Here is a 24,678-nt window from a genome sequence, read left to right as displayed (position 1 = left end):
GGGAGAGCAAATTCTCCCCAGTAGGCCATTACCTTGACATACCCTCAATCATCATTCTTCAAGTGTTTTCCTGACTCACGAACGCATCTATTCAGTCCATTGGATTATTATCAGAAAAAATACATATATACGAGTTGTCTCTGACTAGGGATGAAAAACGGGTACAATTTCGTGGATTCTGCACCGTACCCGCTCCAATTGGGGTGGAGTGGGGTAGGGATGGGTATAACTTTAGTGGGTAGTGGGTGGGTGTGGATTTAGAAAGTAGTATCCGTCACGGGTAGTGGGAGGGTGATGGGTTTGAGACCTTATTCACCCCGCATCTGCCCGCCCCACATCCGCCTGCCCACTAAATACCCATTAAATTTTGGACCATTATAAATTTAAGTATAATTTTAGGGCTTGTCTTTATGTGTGTCAAAGAATAAAAATATTATGTGTCTGTCATTTATGTTTCTAGGCTTTAATTATGTCTTTTTTTATAATGTTTTATGTACTTTAAGATCTATGTTAACACTTAACTCAGATAATCCTTGGTTTATTTTATTATATTTCTTAATGGACGTGTTTTTCTATGTTTGTTACTTATGTATAACTTAAGGTTATTGTCGGGCGGGTCTAGTCGGGTACGTCTCCAGTTGGGTAGTGGGTGTGGGGATGGATTTGAGAATGTACCTGCGTGGGCGGATGTGGATTTGAAAAATTTTACTCATCATATATGGTGGACGGGTGGTGGATTTGAAAATATTAGGTGGAGATGGGGATGGGAGAGGAGGTATCTGCACCCGACCCGCCTGTTTGTCATCCCTATCCCTGACACGCCGTACCACCTAGAACCTATCCCTGACACGTCGTACCACCTCTAGGTGCTCGGAAGTCAAAGCTGTGCATAACTAAGATGGGTAGACGGACACATCCGAATATTGGGACTGGTCCAACTCTGTTTGCATCTTTCTGATGTTCACATTTGTTTTGTGTTTGCAATGAACAATGTTTTACTCGTTACTCCATTGTGGGTTTTGACTCACATAAACTACACGCTACTCTGTTGGGGTTTGGGGAATGGTTCACGTGCTGCCGCAACAAATGTACTCGTTCCATCCTTCGCTATTACACACCAAACCTTGTTATTGGTGGTCACCAAACTTCTAACATCTTCTACAGCTTACCCGTGCTCTTATTCTCCTCACATTCCGACTCCATGTGTGAAACGTTTATTTCAATAATTTCTAAAATCATAAATGAGTTCCGATGAATTAGGTAGTGATATATGAAAATTTTGATTTTATGTAATATATATATACATATAAATTAATTGAGCAGAGGGAAATCTGTGGTGTTTCTGCACACCTTAATATCACTAATCATATGGAAAGGAAAATGAATATTCATGCATGACCCACGCTGAAAAGGTTGCTTCATTTTGTAGAAAATTTTGTTAATTATGCTAGTCTACACGAGTTGTCTAATTATTAGTGTTAGAGACTTCCTTCTGTAAAAAGAGCCATTTCAAATTGCTTGGTTGTCTATAGTTTTATGATAATTAAAAATAATGTGATGTAAATTAGGTGCCTAAAACGTTCTCAACCAAGGCATGGAAGTTGCAAGCAGAAACTAAATTCTGCTGTAAAAGATATAAAATTTGAACAGGGACAATTAACAGCAATATCTTAAAAGACGAGCAATTGAATTGAGAGGAATGTTCCCATATTATTCTCTGCAATACCCTGTTTAGATTAATCGATTAATAAGATTTGAATTAATCGATTAATAAGATTCGAATTAATCGATTAATAGATCAAATATAAGCGGTTATACTAAAAAATGATGTTACAGTTTCTGGACTGAAATCTGATACATCAATCTACCATAAGTTACTGCTCCAACAACCCATTTTTTGCCATTTGAAAACATATTATGAATTACCAGTAGATGAATATTGCCTGGCCCCCCTTTCCCTTTTTTTGCTCAGATCAAAGCATGTTTTTTACCGAGTAAATACCCAGCAATGCCAGCCAATGTCCCAGTAATAAGCAAACTAGGCATCTTCTGCTTCACACACCTGCTTCTAAGATATGCACAGGTCCACCTCACAAAGAAAGGCGCCCAAGTTTTATGAAACTTCTGAACAGAAAATTCCTACATGATTCAATTGAGCAACACTAAGCCGATAAAAAATCTTTCCATCCCGATATCCAATTTATGATAAAGCATGAATCGGTCTAAGAAAAATATATATGATTAAATATTACTCGTGAATTTCTATTATCCGATAATGAAACTAGTTCAGAGCTGACATGACAATATAATTGCATGTAAAATGTTCTAGATTTTAGGATCTCTTTAGCTATATAAATCAGAGAAGCTGCACGTATAAGGCCATCCAACAGATAATGCAGGTGAGTCGTGATCCACAGTTATAACTTTCCAGGGTTTGTGTCAAGAGCAGCCACTTGGCTCTCAAATTCATCGAAACTGTCAACAAATTTTTCCATCGAGAAGCCCTGCATTTTCTCACAGTAAAGGTTGCAGTTGTCTCAATAATGTAAAGACACTAAAATGCTGATCCTAATAATTTTAAATCTAAAACAAATATCCGACTATAAGCAGCATAGGTTTTTGAACCGGAACATAACGGAAATTCCATGATGTATTTTGGTTGACCATCTCAAATTATATGTTTTTTAGTTAAATGTGTTAATCCTAATCAAACTACGATACTCACCGAGCATTCTCTTTGATGGCTCAATGTTGAGGTAATTTAAAATGTCAAACCAACACAGAGGGTTCAGACTCTAGTTACCCCTTGAAACCTATTTTTACCATTCTAAATGCAATCTACTACCATACTAAAGGGCACACTACATTGCAAAATCATAAGAGGCAACAAGAACACGACCACCTTGGGCGCTAATAACATGTTAAACATCTAACATAAAACCGATTGGCTATCTATGGAGAGACCCAACTTAGAATCTAAGACCATAGAACACCTAATGCGAGTAACCAATGTGAGATAACACCACTCAACACCAACTAATAAAGGAAAATAATCATTTAAAGGCATGCTTTAGAAAATACTCAACTATTTGATCATGGTGCCAAGATTCCAGCAATTTCAGACATATCTTCTAGAAAAGAAGGAAATATCCACTAGTATTTCAGCATAAAGAATGCTGGAGATTCATGTATAACTAAACGACCTGCAAAAGACTATTAAGATATGTAATTGATCTAACATTTTCTTGGTCCATATGAGTACAGTTAACCAATTTCAGTTACTTTGATTTGATTTCTTATAAATCTAATAATCAAACAAAAACAAAAAGAAAGTTGCATGCTAGAGATGAGGAAAATGACGACTCCCAACTGAGTGCAGTTTTATGAAAATATGCAATCGATTATAAGCATGGGAAAAAGAATTTATCCTAAAATCTGATTAAAAAATACCTCTGGTAACTTCTTTTGTTGGTCTAGATGATCCACATGTAGCCTGACATTTGATGCAGCAGCAATCCAGAAACTGTGGTCAACCCCGGAATACACATTAGCAACTATGTCAAACAGTGTTTCTGCTCCATTTTCTATGGCTTTCAAAATGCTTGCTTCTCTGCTCCTTCGGTTCCTGATTAGAAGGAATCTCTATAAAAAATTCTATGTTGTTTGCAATTCCATGATGCTAGAGAATCAAATTATCCAACAAAAAAGTGAGCTTTATATATATAAGATAACTATCAGCCTAACTTGTCATTGTCAGCATTGCATAACTCTGTCCAAGTACCTATGAAAGGTATCACAAAAATAAAACAAAAAACTTGAAAAAGATATTCTGAGACGAGAAATGCTAATTGTCAATTGTTTAGATATAATGAGATTTTCTGATGTCCCAAGATAGATTTCGAAACGATCAAGGTAGAGTGGTAGTAATAGTAGCAGTAAAGATTGCTTCATACTTGAGATATCCACAAAGCATGTTCTTTGGCCACATGTTCACTCTCCCATGCATGGGGATCAAGGTATGCGGTGAAAGCTCCAAAAAATTATAAGTTGTTCGGAAGTATTCCTGCATAAAATATAGAAATTTCATTCAGAAACAATGTCATACAAGGCTCAAGTAGAAGAGAAAACTTAATAGGCTAAAATACTAAAGCAACTCCCTGACTATTATACATTTCTTAAGTCCTTATCGTTCCATTTGTACCCGAATAAGTTCCTGTTTCAAGCAAAAGATTGATTTATATTCAAGGCTTATTGTTCCAATTTCTCATTAAGTATTGGTATTCAAAACTCATATCCAACACATAATCGGACATAAATATGGGGGTATGATTCTCCAAATATATGGAAAAACTTATAAAAGATTGAGTATACTTGTATATGATGCTCATAGTCGAGTCCATGTACCAAGGTATTTGGTACAAATCAAAAGGTTAAGGGTTTATCGATATAGATGCAAAGGTTAAGGGTCTTATTTAGGTGCAGAAAATTGAACCCAACTGATTAAGTTTTGATGCTAAAAGAAGCAAAACAGAAGTAATTTCTGCAAGAATACATTTATTATGTGCCAAGATCAACTTTGTTATGGTCTTGTTTCAGAAAATAAAATTCTAGGCAAGTATAACTCTCTCCATATACCTTTTATGTTCCCCCATAACATATAACTTCAAATACAATTGAAGGAAAACTTCAGCTAATGTTCAGTTAAACAATAGGAAACAAAAAATAAATCAGTAGAAAACACTGAAATATGATAGATAAAGCTTATTGATTTGCCATTGAACTAGTATGCCAAAAAAATCACTAGGGCTTTCAAATGTGCTTACAGTCATGTTTCCACCAGAATTAATGTCCAGAGCAGCACTTCCTTGGCTGTGACAAATCCACAGGCGTATTAGCAAGGGAGTTCCGTGAAGAAAATAAGAATTAAGAGAAAAACCTATGATATTAGTTTAGGTTCAGAATCAAGTCATTTTGCATGGGTTCATCTTTTCACGAAAATTAACACCAACTTCTGCAACCCATTGTAGAATAGGAACATAACTGGATGATATGTATACCTTCATATGTTAAAAATCTTTAAAAGCTACAGACCAATCTCAAACCACAGCTATTAATCATTTTAGATTCATAGGATTGGATGGGCTTTAAGTCATACACCCACACCATAAAGTTCACAACCAGCTTGACGGAACTACTCTGTTCATTAACCAAGATTAAAGTTTTTGAAAAGAAGGGAACAAATTGTAATTAATGAAAAATTAAAGTTGCCAAATGGCTTCCTCCGCAACTTTTTACTGTAAGTATATTAAAAAAATCTTATCATGTCATCACTTCAAAATATATTTTTTAAACTAGAAAACAACAAAAGGATTAAGTTTTTATTATTAATGAATGTAGGTTTTGTTTGCTTAAGATGGATCTAAAATTTTTGCTGCTTGACAATTTTAATGTTGAATCCTAGTTACTAAACCTTTTTAACATATGCATTTCCTTTACTCTTCATGTACCTTCTTCGCAACAAACCTTTTCTCCAAAACCTTATTAACAAATTTTATTCATACTTCAACAACGAAAGGAAGTTCTTTCTGTCTTTTTTTTCCTTTTTTTATTTCTTGAAAGAGTGTTTTCATGTGCTTGTGATGTTTAAATAACAATGTTAGTAATTTCATGATTTTTCAGTCCAACACCACAATGTTAGAACTTCAGGCCTTTCAATTTGAATGATGGCAAAAGGTTTTTTTTTTTTTATAGAAGTTGGAGGTCTCATTAAAAACTCCCTTCGTATTCGTTCACATACTAAAAGTATGTTAACGAACATTGGAAGGAAGAAAAGAGTACCTCAGATTTTATTAATATAATACCCGATACAAAAGACACCACAGAATATCCTCTCATGGTGATGTACACCATTACAACAAAAACCTTAACCTCATAAAACCTCTTCCAAAGCCACAGTCAAATCACCTTACTACTAATTACACCACCAACAGTAGTAATAAAACAACGCGACAGAACATAATACAAAATGAAAGCAACACCTACAACAATATAGACTAAAATAAAACCACAAATGAAGAGACGAGATCTAATGAGACTTGTATTCTTCAGGAACCCAAGAGTTTGGTTTGAATGAAGGTTCTATCTCATGCACCATGACCTTGAAGAAATTGTCACCAACCTTCAATTCAACCATCGAATCAATTCTCGCATCAGCCTTTGTTAGGACTTGAATTTTAGCCCGATCAAAGGATGATGGAGATTGACAACTTTCGTCGATAGCCAATAAAAGACCCCACTTATCAGCAATGTTCTTGAAAGTATTCCAATTCCATGCGTGAAAAGGAACACCCTCGCAAACTAGCCATACTCGACGACACTCCATTACCAAACTCTCTGACCAAGCTTCGACTATGGAGAACCACTCTGCGAGAATCTTTGATTTGTCGTTCTTTACACTTCTCAATGAAGCATTGTCTTCGAAAATCATTAAAATCGCATTACCAACAGCTCTCATTAATGTGAAGCCAGTGAGACCCTTCGATTGCATTTGTCTAGCGAGATGGCCAATTTTAACAAAGTCCTTGCACCACCCCACTAGACAATTGCTCAACACCTGGAGTTTTTCTTCATCTATAACACCTTCAACTTTATAATGATTCTTACTCGAATCATCTTCCATCCCAGACTTGCGAAGAATACTTGTCGATGACTTTCTCCAATATGAATGACAAGGTTTGAATTTAGCGAAAGAAACACCAATTTTGCTGCCGTCGATACGAGAGCCATTCATTTTAGGGATCGTTCTCCTTGCTTCTTCGAATGATGCGAAGCGAATAAAACCAAAACGAACTCCTTTTGAATTCCTTTTATTTGGAATAAAAGCATCAAGTACCCGGCCATGAGAGCAAAATAAAGATCCAAACCTCTTCCAATGGATCTTCTCTGGTAAATTATCAATAAATAACGTGAAGCATCCAGACTTGTCATTGATGCAACCCTTTGTAGTGGACTCCCCGGATCCATCTTGGACAGCAACTGCGGTAGACTTTTCAACATAACACCCAGATTTATCATGCACGTGAATACTTGGAGACGCTCCAGGAGCTGGATTTGGCACAGGCAAAACCGGAGGAACAGGATGACAACTATAAATGTCCACTGCAACAGAATCAGTACCCATTCCTTTTTTAACAACCAGATTTTTCTTTGCCATCTCAATGTGCAAAAGAGACTTCAACTTGGCATCAAAAACCATCTCCTGAAGGGTATCTTTGGCAGCAACAGCAAATTTTGCATTAGAGAATAGAGCGCAACCCTTGGGCTCTTTTCCCTTGAAGCTCACTTGCGAGGCTTCAAAACCTGGAAGCCATCTCAGCAAGTTTTGCAGCTCTCTCTCTTTGACATCTATAGGCAGACCCGAAATGAAGATGGTACGAACCTTGTCATGATGAGAATGATGAGTAGGCGAAGAAGGCGAGGCTGCAGAGGACGGAGGAGCTATGACCGGAGGTCTCTTCTGGTTACACGGGAGGATTCCTTCACCCGACATTAGAGGAAATCTCAGTGACTTAACGTAAAATCCCTGTCGCACGCCCGGCGATGGAGAATGTTTGACTGGCCGGCGAAGAAGAGAAGGATGGTAGGGATAAAGAGAGTCGGACAGGAAGGTCCTGAGCCATCGAAAAGGAGGAACAACGTAAACTTCCTTCTACCAAACCCTCAGACTAAAACGCGATCGTGAAAATCAGATACTGCCTTCAACAAAACTCTCAGACGTGGATTAGATCGGGGGAATCGCTTAGCAGAACCTTGGCTTGTTCTGATAAATCGAACCGGTCAAAGGCAGACTCACGGGGAATGGCAGCAAGACTGAACGCCAGGACAGAAAAGGAAAAGATCGCAAGTGAAAGACGAGCCCGAAGGTCATACGAGGAACTGACGACGGCCGCGGCAAAACCGGTAAATAACGGCGATCAGATCTGCGCCGAAAGAAAGACTTTCTCGAAAATCCAAACTCAAAAAAGAAAACAGAGTGAGGAGACGATCTTCCTGATGAAAAATGGCGAAGAACGGATGACGGAAAGTGGCGGCGGACGGCGGATGTCGGACGGCAGACGGCGAACGGCGGATGTCGGACGGCAGACGGCGGACGGCGGATGTCGGACGACAGACGGCGGCCGGAGGACAATAATGAAAGACTTGGGCGAGCGGCGATGGAAAAAGATGAGAAGAAATGATGGATGAAAAATAAAAGACGCCTTGAACCAAGAGAGAAGCGGGAGCTTCTCTCACTAGGTTTTCATGGACTTGTTCTTGATGGCAAAAGGTTCAACCTTAGTTTAATCAACAAGAAGATAAACCTTCTTTTCCACCAAAGTAAATTTATGTGAACGCTCATCTCACTAATGTCAATATGCATATCTGAATGCGAACTGTAGAATTTTGTAAGTCATACTTTTCATGCACAAACAAATAAAGAATATTTTTTATATACTTTTATTTATGCTATCCTGTTATTCAAGAGTTTTGGACAAAAAATCTTACCCCACACAGTGATCACCCACAATTAATGAGTTAGTACTAACATCAAGCAATGCCACATGACCATCCGTGTGTCCCTGAATTAAGAAGAATGTTTTCCAGATAAAACAGAAAGTTGCACATCCAAATTGCACTTAAGAGATCGAAAAATTAGTGATCACAAATAACTGTATTATTAAATGCACATATAATCATTTAACGGTGTTTATATAAACAAAAACTAGCCAAGTACAGCACGATTATATATTCTTATTATTCTGTTTTCCAAATGTCATATTAGTTGATAAACACCTCTATGATCTTGAAATAGCCAAATGGGAACCGCACCTTGGGCTTCCTAATACTTAGAAAACAAACCTCCATAATTGAGTAGTATTAATAAAGGAGCTCGTTATTTTAAGTTGTAACTATCTACTCCATTCTACATGGGGATATCAATGAAGATTTTCCATAAATGCCATTCAAAGTTACCATATCACAACATGAGGATCAGTAATACGCAAGGTAACTTCCAAGGAAATTACTATATAACAACTTCAAAAATGTGTTGCATGTTTTTCTTCCTATCTTGCAGTCTTTCTGTTAAGGTAGGACCAAGCACAACGTCTAGAGTGCAACCTAGCCATTTAATAAAAAATAACAGAAAGTACAAATTGTAGAAGATAGAAAGTTAAAAGAGAAATACTGGAGCAAAAATGACGGTCAATCTCTGACCACCAACCAAAATGTCTTCTCCTCCAGAAACTGAGGTATAGCCAAGAGACCAGTCACCTGTCAACATATGACCACAACCAAACCATGATCTTGACAGAGAATCGTGAAGTAAATCAAAGGTTCTGAGTGATATAATTATATGTATGACAAGTTATTCAAGTTATTTAATGGGGTATATACTTATTTCAATCATTCAATGAACCATCAGGCTTGGATGGGGCATTTATCAGCCTTGCATGGTAAAAAAGGGAGAATATGTTTAGTAGCCTTTTGTTTTCTATTAATAGCTGAATGAAAGTGAATTTAGAGTTGGGTCTCCCATTCCAATTAGTGTAATTAGCAGCTAGGCTATTGAAAGAAAATGATAAAATGATAAGAATTCAAACATAAACACCATTTCTGACCTTTTCCAATGCGACACATAGTGTTTTCATGTGCAATCATTGTAGCATTAGGATTGCATTTTTGGATAACAGAAAGACCTGAAGAAAACCATCAGTCAGTATAGAGTATAGAAATTTGAAGCATAAATATAAAACTAAGAGCATGTTAATTCAGAAGAACAATCTCAGTTGGCATGAAAATGGTAATGAATAGCCTTAGTTGATTGTATAACATTATGAAATAACATGGAGATATGGTTCCAAATACATCCTTTTTTAATAAATAGTGAAGTCAGCAGCCTGTTGGACCTCATTATATGAAGTGACTTATTAGCCTCATAATCATACAAAAGGAAACAGTTAAAAAGTACTTCCAGGAAGAGATTCCTTGGTCTTCTAGAAAACACAAGGCAGACTGTTCATTCACATCAATCATCAATCCTATTAAGGATAAATATAAGCTAGCTATCAATCTAGAAAGTTGTTAAGACTAATATCTTTATTCAAAATTCAAGTTCCATGCCAATCAAGCATATCTGTATAAAGCAACCAACATTTAAGATTCATGCATGAAAAAAAAATCCCGACTAAGCAAAAAAAAAAATTATTGATAATAAAAGTTCTTGATAAAAGGACTGCAAACACAATGAAGCATCAACAGACACCATAAAGGCTTAAAATGAAAAACAATATGAATTCCACGAAAAACCACTGTAAGAAAGTGTAGAAGCAGGCCAAATGCAAGCAAGTTAAATATAGGGAATTCCTATAAATACCTGTCCTTGCCAATGCATAGACAATAAGCACAATTGCATGAAGATTATAATATAATAAGAACACTTGCATGATCAATTTATCTAGTGTTCAATACCAATACATTATTACATAGACAATATGAGCATATGCACATTTTCTTTAATTCAACCCATTTTTGGTATATCAGGAAGCGAGTAAAGCATAATATCACTAAGTGAAATTTGAAAATATCTCTTTCAAAGAAAAAGAAATTTGAAAATATCAAATGTTATCTTCTAAGAGAAGGGCAAAAAGAATTCTGGTTAGAGAAGCTTTAGAACATGTCAATATTTATACAGCATCTTCTTCAGGTTTCTCGGAACTCTTGGATGAAGCAGTAGCTACATGGCAAGTTAGTCAGATTCTGGGGGTTTCTTTTACACAGGGGAAGGAAGCTTTCTTGGATAAAATCATTGAGCTGGAGAAAGGTTTGAAGGTGGCAAACTGAGTTGCCATTTTGGGGAAACTAGATTATTCATTAGTTTTTATGAAGGATAAACTAGCTATAATTTCATGGAATGTTAGGGGTTTGGGAAAAAGAGAAACAAAGCAGTTCAGAGATTAGTCTCTAACTATCATCCTTCTTTTCTTTGGCTACAAGAAACTAAAACAAAAAACATCCACAAGTCTTTTTTGAGAAGGAAGGGATTGAATATTTTTCAGGGGGTTATTGAATCTCCAGCTACTGGTTCTTCAGGGGGGTTATTATTTTGTTGGGATGAAAATGTGTTTGAAATGGAAAATCACAGTATTAACAGAAGATTCATTGCGGTTATAGGGAAATTCAGATTTAATCAGTTCAGAAGTATTCTCATTAATGTTTATGGACCCTCAGTGGATGAAGAAAAAGAAAGTTTTTTTGAAGAACTGAGCGTGTTCATTTCTGGACAGGATCTGTCGGTTTGTGTTGGAGGGGACTTTAATGTCTACTTGTGTGAGGATGAGAAGGTGGGCAGAGCTCAGAACAGACTTTCTATGAGGATTTTCACTCAGTTTATTCAGTCAACAGGTCTAATTAATCTGCCTTTGAATGGGGGAAGGTTCACTTGGTGCAATAACCAAGATGATCCGACTTTTGTTAGGTTGGACAGGTTTTTGGTGGACGGACAATTTTTGGACGTTTTTCCCGAGATAATTCAGTCACTTATTCCTAAATCTATTTCACACCATAATGCTATTCTTTTACAAGATGGCGGAGTTGATTGGGGGAAAAAACCTTTCAGACTATTTAATTATTTGATGGAGGAAGAAGGTTTTGAGGAAATGGTTTGTCATACTATAGCAGATTGCAAGAAAGATGGGAGAAAAGCTGGAATCCTAAGTGTTTTGAAGAAGTCTAAGGTTGCCATTAAGAATTGGACAGGGTAGAAAAATCAATTTCTGGGAGCCTCAATCTCAGATTTGGAAAGGAGAATTCACAAGTTAGAGGAGGACGTTCAGATGTTGCAGGACAGCTCGGTTCAGGGGAAAATCGAGGAGTTACGTAATTGTAGATCAGAGTTGTGGAGACTCCTTAGAATAGAGGAACAGATTTGGTATCAAAATTCCAGAAAGAAGTGGATTAACGATGGGGACCGAAACACTCGATTCTTCCATACTTGCGCTTCAGTTAGAAGAAAACGTAATGCGTTGAATGCTTTGTTAATTGAGGGGAATATTACTCATGATCCAGTTGTAATTAAGGCCACTGTTAAAGAGCACTTTTTTAATATTTTCAATAATCGGTCTACTTTGGATGTGGAAGACATTGGGTTGACTTTTCCTAGAATTTTCATGGATCAAAACATTCTTTTAGAGAAGGAATTTGAGGAGGAGGAGGTTTGGGAGACTTTAAAGTCTTGCGATAGTAATAAAGCTCCGGGGCCCGACGGATTGAACTTGGGATTTTATAAAAGGTTTTGGTTTGTACTTAAAGGTAACATCATGCAGTTTTTTCACATATTCCATAAGGGGAAAAATTGGGAACATGGTATTAACCACACCTTTATCACCCTTCTTCCAAAGGGTTCTAACATTGGAAGTTTAGATGATTATAGACCTATTAGTCTAGTAGGAGGTGTATACAAGATTCTTTCCAAGTGTCTGTCAAGGAGGATTAGAAGCTGTATGGGAGATATCATCAGCCAATCACAGTTTGCTTTAATACCCAGTCGGCAAATTTTGGATTGCTCTCTCATTGCTAACGAGGGCATTGACTATTGGAGGAAGAAAGGGCTAAAGGGTTGTGTTTTTAAAGTAGATTTCAAAAAGGCTTATGACACGGTTGATTGGCCTATCTTATTCAAGGTGATGGAAAAAATGGGATTTGGTTCGACTTGGACTAGTTGGATCAGGAAATGTGTCTCTACTGCCTCCATTTCAGTGTTAGTCAATGGGTCTCCAACCGAGGAATTTTCGATGGCCAAGGGACTAAGACAGTGATGTTCACTTTCACCTTTGTTATTTAATCTAGTAGGGGAGTTGTTGAATTCATTAATACTGAGGGTTGTTTCTGAAGGACTATTTTCTGGTTTGACAGTTAGCAAGAAGGAAGGGTCCTTCAAGCTCACACATTTACAGTTTGCTGATGATTTAATTATTTTCTGTGGAGCTTCAAAAACACAGATTATGAATGTGAAGAGGGTGCTCAGAGTTTTTGAGGTTATGTCAGGGCTGCAACTTAACCTAAAGAAAAGCAGTTTGTTTGGGATTAATATTTCCCAAGAGGAGGTTCAGACCTGGGCAGCTTCTATTGGTTGTTCTGTTGGGAGTTTCCCCTCTAACTACTTAGGTCTCCCACTAGGGGCAACTAAGAATGCATCTGCTATTTGGGAACCGGTGGTGCAGAATTTTCATACTAAATTAGCGGGTTGGAAGGCTGCTACACTATCATTAGCAGGGAGACTGGTTTTGATCAAATCGGTTTTGTCCTCACTGCCTACGTATTTCCTATCTATGTTCAAGATTCCAGTTTCAATCCTTAAGGCTCTCAACTCGATCATGTCTAATTTTTTATGGGGAGGGGGGGGGGGAAATGGTTCAAAGAAGATTCACTGGATTAAATGGGATGATGTATGTAAACCTAAGAATGAGGGTGGTCTGGGAGTCCGGAATCTGACTAGTATGAATAGAGCATTGCTAGGGAAATGGTCTTGGAGATTTGCAAATGAGAGACACTCTGTTTGGAGGAATTTTATTTGTAGCAAATACAACATTGATTCTTCAAGGTTACTGTTTGATAGCAAGGTTTCTCCTCAATCTTCTTGGCTTTGGAGATCGGTGGTTAACAATCTTTACAAACAAGACTCCTTTGGCTTTAAGTTTCAAAGTTTGTGTAGTTTTTATGTTGGAAATGGTAAGCTTATTCGTTTTTGGCAAGATAGTTGGGCTGCAGATTATCCGCTTCAGTTTCTTTTTCCTAGATTGTTTTCGGTTTCTTCTAATAGATCTGGTAAACTTTGTGAGTTTGGGGAATTCCTTCCATCTGGTTGGGTTTGGGATGTTCAAGTTAGAAGAAATTTAAATGATTGGGAGGTTGAACAATGGTGTAACTTGGTGAGCTTCATCTCTCCCTATTCTTTGTCTAAAGATTACAGTGATATTTTACTTTGGAAAGGCAGTGGGGATGGTGTTTTTTCAGTCAGTTCTTGTATTAAAAGTTGTGCTTCAGGATCAGATGATGTTTGCTTCTGGAATAACATTATTTGGAGAGGTTTGGTACCCCTAGAGTTGAATCTTTAATGTGGCAGGCTGTGCTTTGCAAGCTAGCTGTTAAATCCGATCTGATTAAAAGAGGTGTTCAAGGTATTGAGGATGATTTATGCCCTCTTTGTAAATTTGTTGTGGAAACTTCCACGCACTTATTCTTTACATGTTCGGTTGCATGGGCTTTGTGGTACAAATTTTATAATTTTTGGAGATTTGGTTATGTGTTTCCTGCTGATGCAAAAACCTTTCTTACTACTTGGGATGAGTTGAAATCAAATTCTTCTATTTGGATTTTCATTCCTGGGGCTATCATTTGGACCATTTGGAAGGCCAGAAATTTTATTGTCTTTGAAGGGGGAAAGCTTGATCAGTTAGAGTTATTTTTCTTATCACGAGTTAGGCTGGCTTCTTGGTTTCTAGCTAAGCACAAGGACGTTTCTATTCATAAGGATTCCTTGATTATGGATCCTTCATTAGCAGATTCCTACTCGCCCTACAGTTCTATGAAGTCTTCTTCATTCCCTTGGGTACCTCCCCCTTCTGGTTTTTTTAAATTGAATGTGGACGCAGCCGTTAGTAGTGACTGGAAGAAATCGGGTATAGGAGGTATTTGGAGGGATCATTCAGGTTCAGTCCTAGGTTCTTTTCAAGAGTCAACTGGTCCGGGACCTCCGACTATGATCAAACTTAAAGCTATCCAGAGGGATATTTCATTATATGCTTCTGCTCAAGGGAGGGTTAAAGATAGGCTTATTGTTGAGAGTGATAGCAGGGTTGCAGTAGACTGGATCAACAATGTCAATTCATGCCCAGTTGTTTATGCATTCGTTGTTAGTGATATAGTTGACAATCTTAGATTTTGGGGGGGGTTATAAATTGGGTTGCAAGGTCAGCTAATATGGACGCCGATGCTTTAGCAAAGGCTGGAATAGGCTAATTTTTATGTTGTTTGTTGTTTCAGTTTAGCATTTGATTCCTGTTCGGGTGGGATTTATAGACTGTTGTAAGGGTTATTTCGAAGAGATCTATCGAGGTTGTAATCTTATTTTCTTTAATGAAAATCTAAGGCGCTCTTTTCCTCCTTCCAATGATTAAGGAGCTTCTTTTCAAGCTCCATTAATCAAGAAGGAGATTTTTAATGAGGCCTTCTAATCTTATCAAAAAAAAATATCAAATGTTATATCAAAAGCAATTAAGCTCAATAGGAGAATACCAATCTAAAACATATGCAGTTCATAAGATATTCAATATGCACATGAAAATAACCAAAATCTGATTAAACATAAACATCCAAAATCCAAAACGACAATATCCCACACATACTAAAAACAGCCTAATGGTCATCAAGACCAAAGTTCGATCCCAGAAAAACATAAAAACTATACCTCTAAGTTCAACTCCTAGTCCTAAGAACCACACCTCAAAGCGTGAATATCATCGTTAATTGGTTCAACGAAAGGAGGTGGAGGAGATGGAAAGAAGTGAGCAGTGAGACAATCCATATCACCACATAATACTGAAAGATCATTCTCCACCATATTAAAACGAGCATCCAAGTAAGAGAAGCGCTCATCCATTTAAGTGTGCTACAATACGATAAACTTGAGCATCACAAGGGTGTTGGCGAAACCAAAGAGGATGACGATATTCCACCAGCAAGCAGGGAGTGCTTTTCTGGGTGGTGGAGCATCACCTTCTACTCCAATGCAACAAATCATCACGTGTTGATGATTGGAATTTATAGTTTAAAATGTCCTTGCAAATTTGCAACAAAAAAAAAAAGATTTTATTGAGGGGGAACTTCTATTGAAAACATTTAAATTATTTAAGGAGAGTTTTCACTAGCAAATTTATCTTGTCTTATCAGAAAGGGAAAGGTTATTAGCTTCATAAGGTTTGAATTGATCTTTGTTTTGATATAACAAAACCTTAAGCTTAATGAGATTCATTCTTTTCTAAACATAATTCCAATATTGCATATTTCGATTAATTAGTTCAGAATTGTTTATAATGATTTTGAATTCTCAAAATTATGTTTTTAAATGTCTACAAATGTTTATATTGGTTTTCGGTTATATATGTCCTCTTTAAAATGCATTAAAAAAACATTTTCAATTCAACTCAAATCAGATTTTAGATATCTCAAAGACATTAGTAAGATGTGAAACATTTAAAAAAAATGTTTTTTTAGAATTTGAATTGAAAATGTTTAATAAGAGTTTGCAAAGAATTTTTTACGAAATGGTTTAAGAAATAATTTGTAAAATTGCTCATATATATATATATATATATATATATAATTAGTAAATGTTGTTAAATCAAAAGCTTATAGATCAAAGCTAACAGAATTCAACCAATATTCCCCTAATCATTTTCCTCAAATCGACTTCTTTCTAATTCTCATATTTAGGCTTTCTATTTGAACTAACCCAGCCTAATTACTCTTGGGTTGATTTTTATTTTTTGTAGCCAACTTATTCCAAAATCTATCATCTATATTCTTATTAACAGGAAAGATTTTCCTTTCTTTAAAATATTTAGAGAAGTGCCTCACAACAAACAAATATTGAATAAATGATGTAAATTACATAGATGAAGAGGTTAAATAATGCAAAATTCACATAACATAGGAAGAAGTACTTCGTGAAACTGACCGTCAACATGATCACGGTGATGATGGGTAACAAAGACAATCAACTTTTTTGGCAAGGAAGCTACAATTTGCTTGAGCTGGTCAAACAAAACAGTTGTGTCAACATCAAGTGAAAAGAACAGAGCTAGATAACCATAGAACAAAAGATCACATAATCACTAAGGTTTTATAGAAAAATATTTTACTAAGCTAAATAAAGTATCACACCTTTAGATGATCATTTTCCTTTCCTTTTTTACTGGAGTATATACCCTTTAATTTGTTTTGACAAAAGAGAATAAAGGAATTGCTATAGAAATACTCTCGCCAATGTGAGAATGCTCCCATACAGTAAAGTGTGGAATGAATAAGACCCTCTTGTAATGCACAGATTTTCCTTTCATGATCAAACTATGAAACTGAATATTATGTAATGACTCTCAAATTGCCTCCGGTAAATAACGTCTAGATTGAACTGAAAGATCAATCAAATGACATTTCACAAATTTCATAGAAGCTACAAGATCACATAAAGCCTATTGCTTTAATTAAGGGTTTTTTTGGCCCAATACCCCAGGCGGGTCAATTATTTAGGGTATTGGGCCAACATGAAAATTATTTTGGAAATTACGGCATTCTCTAAAGTTCACAACGAACTCATCACCTCGAGGTGTCAAGTTCCATTAAATACAATTTTTTAATGGATGGATCCCACGTAGGCCATTAAATTATTGGTTTTATTGGGACTCGTCACGTCGAGGTGACGAGTCTATTAAAGAAATATTTTTTTGTTAAAAAAAATTAATTCAGAAAATTAAAAAAAAGAGGGGGGCTCATCACCTTTGAATTCAAAAAAAAATAGTTGTTTCAAGCTGTTTGTCAACGATCAAAATTGTTTAAAATTTTTGTTAAGATAAAATTGTTTACAAAGTAAAAAATTATTTACAATCTAATAAAATTTATTTATATTTCCTTAGTTCTTGTCGATGTTGAGGAGTTGTCGAATGATAATGTCGCGGGGCTCGTCGAGTACGTCGGGGTCGTCCGCCTTGATCGTCATCACCATCGTGTTCATCGACTGCATCATAGCCGTTACTGATTCGACTTGGCGACTCCGTTGACTATATACAAAGTTATCCCATTCACCCTGACCCGCATCTTCGTGTACCATAGATGTGTGTTGGATTGCATCCCATAAATGTCCAACCCAAGTCGGCTGAGTCGCGTCTGAAGTATTATATGAGGTATGAAAACTGAAACTAGCCTAAGATGCATTATAGTAATCTTCAGTGGCAGATGCTGAAGAAGATGAAGACGCCAATGATTTCTTCTTGGACTTGGACCTGAGAAATCTGACCTGATGTTGTTTCCATTCTTCCCTCTATTCTGTTTTGTTGTCATGAGATATGGTTTTCCATTTGCTTCGTAACTTATGAGATAGGAATAATGGTTGAAATCAAGGTCCAACGGTGTAATCTCGTAACGCAGGGGGAGCGATAGGTGACGTTGATTCCAATGCTCGATGTAGGCAGCGTACCTCGTCGACCAATCTTCTGAATGTTTCCCACGCATATCGATTCTATGGTGTACATCCATTTCAACGATATCCGTAGGAATCGGCTGATGCGACGCAAACTGTCGCAGCACTCTATCAGCAGCGTGGCACTCCACAATCGCAAAATGTAATAACGGCGTCACGACACACCATAACTCAGACCCCTCAAAAAAATCTTGCGGCAACAGCCGGTGGATCTCGTCATCAATATACGGAAGGAAAAAAACTGTAAATATTAAATATCAAAGTTGATATATATAAAATTTAAAAATTTAAAAAAATAATAAAAGAAAATTTGTATACCGCATATCAACCGGAGATGTCGATCCTCATCCATACATCTTTTGTTGTGACACCCGACAACTTCATATCAGTTATTTTATGGCACCATTTAAAACATTTAAAAATAAAAAAAATAAAAACTAGAGTAAAAAAATTAAGTTTATCAAATTTAAAATATAATGTTAGAAATTAATAGGAATACCGAGTTGGTAAGCGACATCTTCCAAGGTAATCGTCACTTCACCACTCGGGAAATGGAAAGTGTGCGTCTTGAGCCACCAACGTTCGATTAGAGCCTCGATCAACGTCGAGTACACCTTGAAGCCACGTAGAAATATGGCTGGATAAAGATCGGATTTTTGAAGATATATCAGCATCTGTTTATGCGGATCTTTCGAAGTTATCCCACGCTGACGAATATTCCTTTCTCCTTCCGGTGGGACTTCGATTGATGAAACATTGACATTGTCGAGGCGCAACATCTCTGCTCGGGAAGCCATTTTTTGAAATTTTGCACAGAAAGTCGATTTTTTTCTCAATTGTTTTTCGGTTCAGGGTTTGATGATAAATCAAAACCCCAAACCCCTATTTATACCCAAATTTCAAATGCTAAATTTTTTTTTAACTGGTGGAACTCATCACCTCGAGGTGATCAGTTTCATATGACCGTTGAATTTGACTGTCGACAAACAGCTTGAAACAACTATTTTTTTCGAATTCAGAGGGACTCGTCACCTAAAACCAATAATTTAATGGCCCTAGTGGACCCACCCATTAAAAAATTATATTTAATGAAACTCGTCACCTCGAGGTGACGAGTTCGTTGTGAACTGTAGAGAATATCGTAGTTCCCAAAATAATTTTCATGTTGGCCCAATACCCTAAACAATTGACCCGCTTGGGGTATTGGGCCTTAATTAAGAGTAAACTAGGAAATCCAGCTAAGAATCCTATTTAAACTAAATCATGGATAGCGGCACCTTTTGATTTTTCAAAGAAGGGAGATGTTAACTTGGACAACATAAACTTTAAGTCAGTGACATAGCAGAAGTTTGCTAAAAGTGAAATTAGTTGGTTCAAGGAAGTGAGGGAAAACCATGAAAGAAACAGGTATTTCATACCTCTTCATGGTGCTCACGTCGGCATCCTGGATCCACAATCAATGCATCTCCATGAGCAACAAAGCCACAATCACCAAAAGTATCAGCAACTCTTGCAGGAGCAAATATTACCAAGTTTGTTGTATCAAAGGGCTTTGTTGTCCTACTTTGCATAGGTAGAATTATGACTCCAGGAGGATACTCCTGAAAGTTAGAATAAATCTCAGCCAGAAAAACATTTTAACATGTTAAATTCAATATTCAAGCAAACACTGCAATTAAAAAATGTCAATATTTTTTCCAAGTAAAACAAGATGGGCAACCTTAAGCCAAGTCCTATTATATATATGTATACGAAAATGAATATGCATGTGTATACATACAGGTATTCATATATGCATATGTATACATACAGGTATTCATATATGCATATGTATATGCATGTGCATGTTCCAAAAGGCAAGCATTAAGAAAGGATTCCTATGAGACTTAAAGAAAGCTGTTGCAATAACCGAGGCTGGCAACCTTTCCATTCATAAAGGGATCCTTCCTTTAAAATTCTATAAATTATGTCGCATACATGTCATATAATCAAGAAAATCTTCATTTCCTAGAACTAGGCACTGGCCTTTCATATTCATAATTTCACTTTGGAGTGAGAACCACAGCCTTTCATCTCTCCAGTAACTTGCATTTCTTGGAGCAAACTTCATCGGATCGTTAAAATAAAGAGATGGATTTCTAATATTGGGGAATTAATAATCAATCTATTGCACTTAGAAGTTTTGTTTCCATGTAAAGTTCGGTCATAAGCACCCTGAAATTGTTAATGTCTAGACCACATTCTTGCTTATGGCTAACGCAGCATGCTTTTGATAGATCACAATCAGTCAAGGTCACTCAAAAGACAGCAAACCTGATGATGCAAGGTGGGTGGTAATTTCCATGCAGCAGACTGCAATGAGTCATTTATAAGAGCAACAACCACCAAAGGCCCTACACGATCATTAGATAGTTTCACCTCCAGAAGCCAATTAAGACAGCTTTCAGTAGTCATCCACTTAGACAGCCCTGAACAAGCAGTGGAGTATTTCTAACAGTAAGTTGCTAATGCTTTACAGCATATTCTGCTGAAAAAATAAACAAAATAATAATAACCCATAGGATTTGAACAATAACATTCTAATGAACTTGTGGTATCCGATGAAGATAAAACCTGCCCTGATTTGGCGAGCCTCCAAGTTGATCAATTTTACAGCTTTAACAAACTCACACCTTCTAATGCATTTGAGAATAAGCTAAAAGCTAAAAACCAAGACAATCAACTGTAATCAAGCTAATATAGGAATTAAAGTTCTTAACTTTATATATTCGCCAAATCATTTCTCTTATGCATTCCTAGAAATCAGCATATAGGTTCTAGAAGAATTAGTCTAAAAAAAATTTAACCAACTATGTTTAGCTTGAAGCGCGAGTAGCCGAGTAATATAAACAGTACCTTGACAATTTCGATTTCCATCCAACAATTTGCCCATGACGAACACAGTATTAACTGGACCCCCAGGTCCGAACTCAGCTTCCTCCACATACTTAAACAAACTCCACTCCCCAACATCATTCATCTGTAAACCCAATTTTTCCAGCACCTAGAAAGAAAAACTAACTAACCACCATTAGATCAAAGAAACTCGAAAAATGAAACTATTTTTTAAAATGGAAAAACTTACCTCATTAAGAGCAAGCTGGACATCAAATTTAGTCAAATCAATGTCCTGAGAGGACTGGGCGCCATGGATAACGATCGCAGAGTGGGAGTGATCGTTTCGAAGGTTGAGAAGCGTGGAAGGAAGATCCCAGAGATCAGAGTCCACATAAGAATCGTACTGGTCTTCACCGAATTTAGGCGGTGGAGTTTGCTTAAGGAGGAGGTATTCAGCGTCGTGTAATGGGTTTTTTAGGATAGCAGCAAGATTGTGAGTAGCCATTTTTCTTTGGTTGTAGGAGAAAGGAGTTGATAAGGTTGAATCCGAAGAGACGAAGGTGATTAAACCCTAAAGTTTAAATGGTTGTCAATGGAGTGTGGGATTTGGCGGGTAGATGTGTTGGGGTAGATACCGTATTGATTTAAGAATTAAATAAAATAAAAGAGCTGACTCTAATGTCGAGTCGGAGACCAACACCGAGAGGTGGACAGGTGGTAGAATGTTCTGAAAGATGACCAGATATACAAATTAGAATGGGTAAATTACATAAGTGACAATTTAATTATAGAGAATTTTAATTTGATAAGTTGGCAACCGTACTCGAGTATGGGCAAGAGAGGTGTGTTATTAAATGAAAAATCTTTATTTATTATTTTATTAGAAAAATAATCGTAAACAACATTAATTAAAAAAGCATCTTTAAATTACACACAAAATTTTTCGCGTTTTATAAAACGCATTTAAAGATCCTACGTTCTATAAAAAATGAATTTCATGTATTTCTTGTGTCCTTTATTTAGAAATTAAATAAAGTAATTTTACATGTACAGTTTAAAGTATTTTTAATTAATGTTGTTTGGATATTATTTTTTAATAAAATAGTAAATGGAGTTTCTTTATTTAAAAATGCTCAAAAGGGGCATATGCCCAAGGCCCTCGTGATCAGAGCCCGAAACTGGGAAGTTATATATAATTAATAAAAGAATAAATTATTTATTTAGTCATTTATTTTTTTTAAATCATATTTAATATTATATTTTTTAATTATTCATCATTTAAAAATTAACAGTGACATTAATGTGATATTTTTAAATTATTTTTAATTTTCATTTAATTGTTATTTTATTTTTTTACAGTATGAAGAATATTAAAATCAAACTTAGACCCTCTTAAAAGATAATCATCTTTATTTTGTATGAGTAGTTTGGTGTTTAATAAAATTTATTGATGCTTTTGTTTTAAAATATGGTATATTTATTAAATAGTTTATTAAACATAATAAAAGAAACAATTTTAAAAAATATTTATTTATTCTTATTCTTACAATTCAATTTTTTTACAATACTTGTTATAAGAAGTCTAATTTTTATGCTCACCTCATAACATTAAAATCTCATATTTTATTATTGTTATTTTTATTTTAACTATTTTTCAATCAAATGATAATCCACGTATAAGATATAATAAACAAATAATTAAAAATTGTATATTATTAATAAATGAATTCTTGGATTTATAAAGAATTCGAGAAGTAACTCGATTATTTTAACAAAACTATGAGTAATATATGTAATTATCTATCACGTTCGAAGATTTAATATCCAAAAACTTAAAATAGAGGTGGATAATGCGAAACAATGAAAATTATTAACAAAAACTCTAATCCACTACTAGGACATGTTATTGTGGAGATGATTGATAAGTTCACCTATAAAGAGTGAGAAGTATAAATTAGAACGATTACAATATAGTAAAACGATATCAGAGACACCTTAGCATCATACACTTCTTCTAAATATAATATGTGCATGTGCACGTGCACGTGCATGAGTATACATGTATTTACTTTTAAAATTATTTTTAAATCTAATATTATATTTACACATTAATTACCCCAATACAATTACATATAAGCAGGGGAAGATGTATGTGGATCTCTAGGGAAGCCACTGCACAGTCATTATTTTGAGAAAAGTGCTAAATTTGTTTTAATTTGTTAATGAAAATAGAAAAAAAAATTTGCATACCCAATTTTTTTAGAATATGAGCATTAAAATTTTGGACCCCCATTTTTTAATTTATAGATCCGCCACTGCATATAAGATCTTTAAAATTCATAACCAGTACCATAAATTATAACAATACTCAAAGTAATTAAAAAAAACTATTTTGATATTTGCTTATTGAAAACAAAAGGTAATCTTACATGTCATTGTCTTATTATTTTTCTAAATATACTCGAAATTAATTTAACTGATTGTCAAATAACCATAGTTCATTATTTACAGTATCTGCAGCAGCAAAACACATAAATATAGACATAAATGGCAGCAAACAAATGCTATAACCTAACAAAAATAAGCCGGCAACAGAATCATTTTTATAAAACAAACGAGCACATTGCATGATTGTATGTTTGGCATGTTATTCTGACGTGGTTCATCCACGGAGTATTACTTATAAAATTTTAACACTTTGCCAGGTTTAAGAACCAAGGGTCGATCGCATTGTTGAACCTCTCCAAAACCAAAATCATAGACTGGGTTACCCAATTTCCCATGCCAATATGAGCCTAAGCAACAAATAAAGCTGTTGAACCAAATGCAAACCGGACAAAGCAAGTTCCATACTTGGATCCGGACAAATGAAAAACACGTCGTTCTTTGGATAGAGAAAATGAAGGAAAAAAAAGTTAACATCATCTTTCAAAATAATGTTGTTTTGAATATCAATATAGAAACATGAAAATGAAGTTTTAGTCATTTCATCATATTTGTAGAACTGTTGACCACGTCACCACGTTATTCTTGAATCAAATTGTTTAATTTGAAGAAAAAATTAAAATTTAATATCACAATCATATCGATTTGAGGTTTAATGATAAAATCAATACAAAAATAAAAATTTAATGATAAAATCGATATATATATTAAAATTCAATGATATATTTAACGGCATGAAAACAATTTGCTTTAATTTTTATTATAATGATATTTTTGTTTTCTATTTTAAAATATTTACTTAAAAAAACAAGTACCTAAGAATTGGATACGTGATTGACAAGTTTTTATTACAAATTCTTAAAATTGAACGGGGGATTGAAATTTTATTAAAGTTGACATGGCAACCTCCCTAGCATTATGTATTTACTAAAAAGGTATAAGCAATATTTAATTTCGAAAAGCCTATATCATGTAAAATTATTGTCGGATTCGCCTTTCGGTTGGGCCCGGAATTGGGCTTCGACGTGAATAAATGTGTTAGAGTCGCCACCGATCATTTTAAA

The 24,678-nt window shown here is 35.6% G+C and overlaps 1 protein-coding gene across 2 annotated transcripts; it reads right to left on the bottom strand.

The window, feature by feature from the left end:
* Positions 1–1,967: 1,967 nt before the first annotated feature.
* Positions 1,968–21,785, bottom strand: LOC120149099. 2 transcript variants are annotated; one of them, XM_039161993.1, is made up of 12 exons: positions 21,417–21,785; positions 21,188–21,335; positions 20,606–20,760; positions 19,711–19,893; positions 16,775–16,850; positions 9,660–9,737; positions 9,227–9,312; positions 8,545–8,618; positions 4,824–4,869; positions 3,954–4,063; positions 3,451–3,625; positions 1,968–2,139 (listed from the first exon to the last, which is right to left on the bottom strand). In XM_039161993.1, the coding sequence occupies exons 1-12, from the start codon at positions 21,672–21,674 to the stop codon at positions 1,969–1,971; spliced, it is 1,560 nt and encodes a 519-aa protein (XP_039017924.1). In that variant the 5' UTR covers positions 21,675–21,785; the 3' UTR covers position 1,968. The 2 variants fall into 2 exon arrangements, with proteins under 2 accessions (XP_039017924.1, XP_039017925.1); XM_039161994.1 differs by lacking the exon at positions 1,968–2,139 and adding an exon at positions 2,220–2,504.
* Between the last annotated feature and the right edge of the window lie 2,893 nt (positions 21,786–24,678).

This window comes from Hibiscus syriacus, unplaced genomic scaffold (genome assembly GCF_006381635.1).
Source record: "Hibiscus syriacus cultivar Baekdansim isolate YM2019G1 unplaced genomic scaffold, ASM638163v2 tig00110988_pilon, whole genome shotgun sequence".
Taxonomy (NCBI): domain Eukaryota; kingdom Viridiplantae; phylum Streptophyta; class Magnoliopsida; order Malvales; family Malvaceae; genus Hibiscus; species Hibiscus syriacus.
Note: the sequence above shows the minus strand (reverse complement) of the source record. Positions and strands in the feature narration are given on the sequence as shown.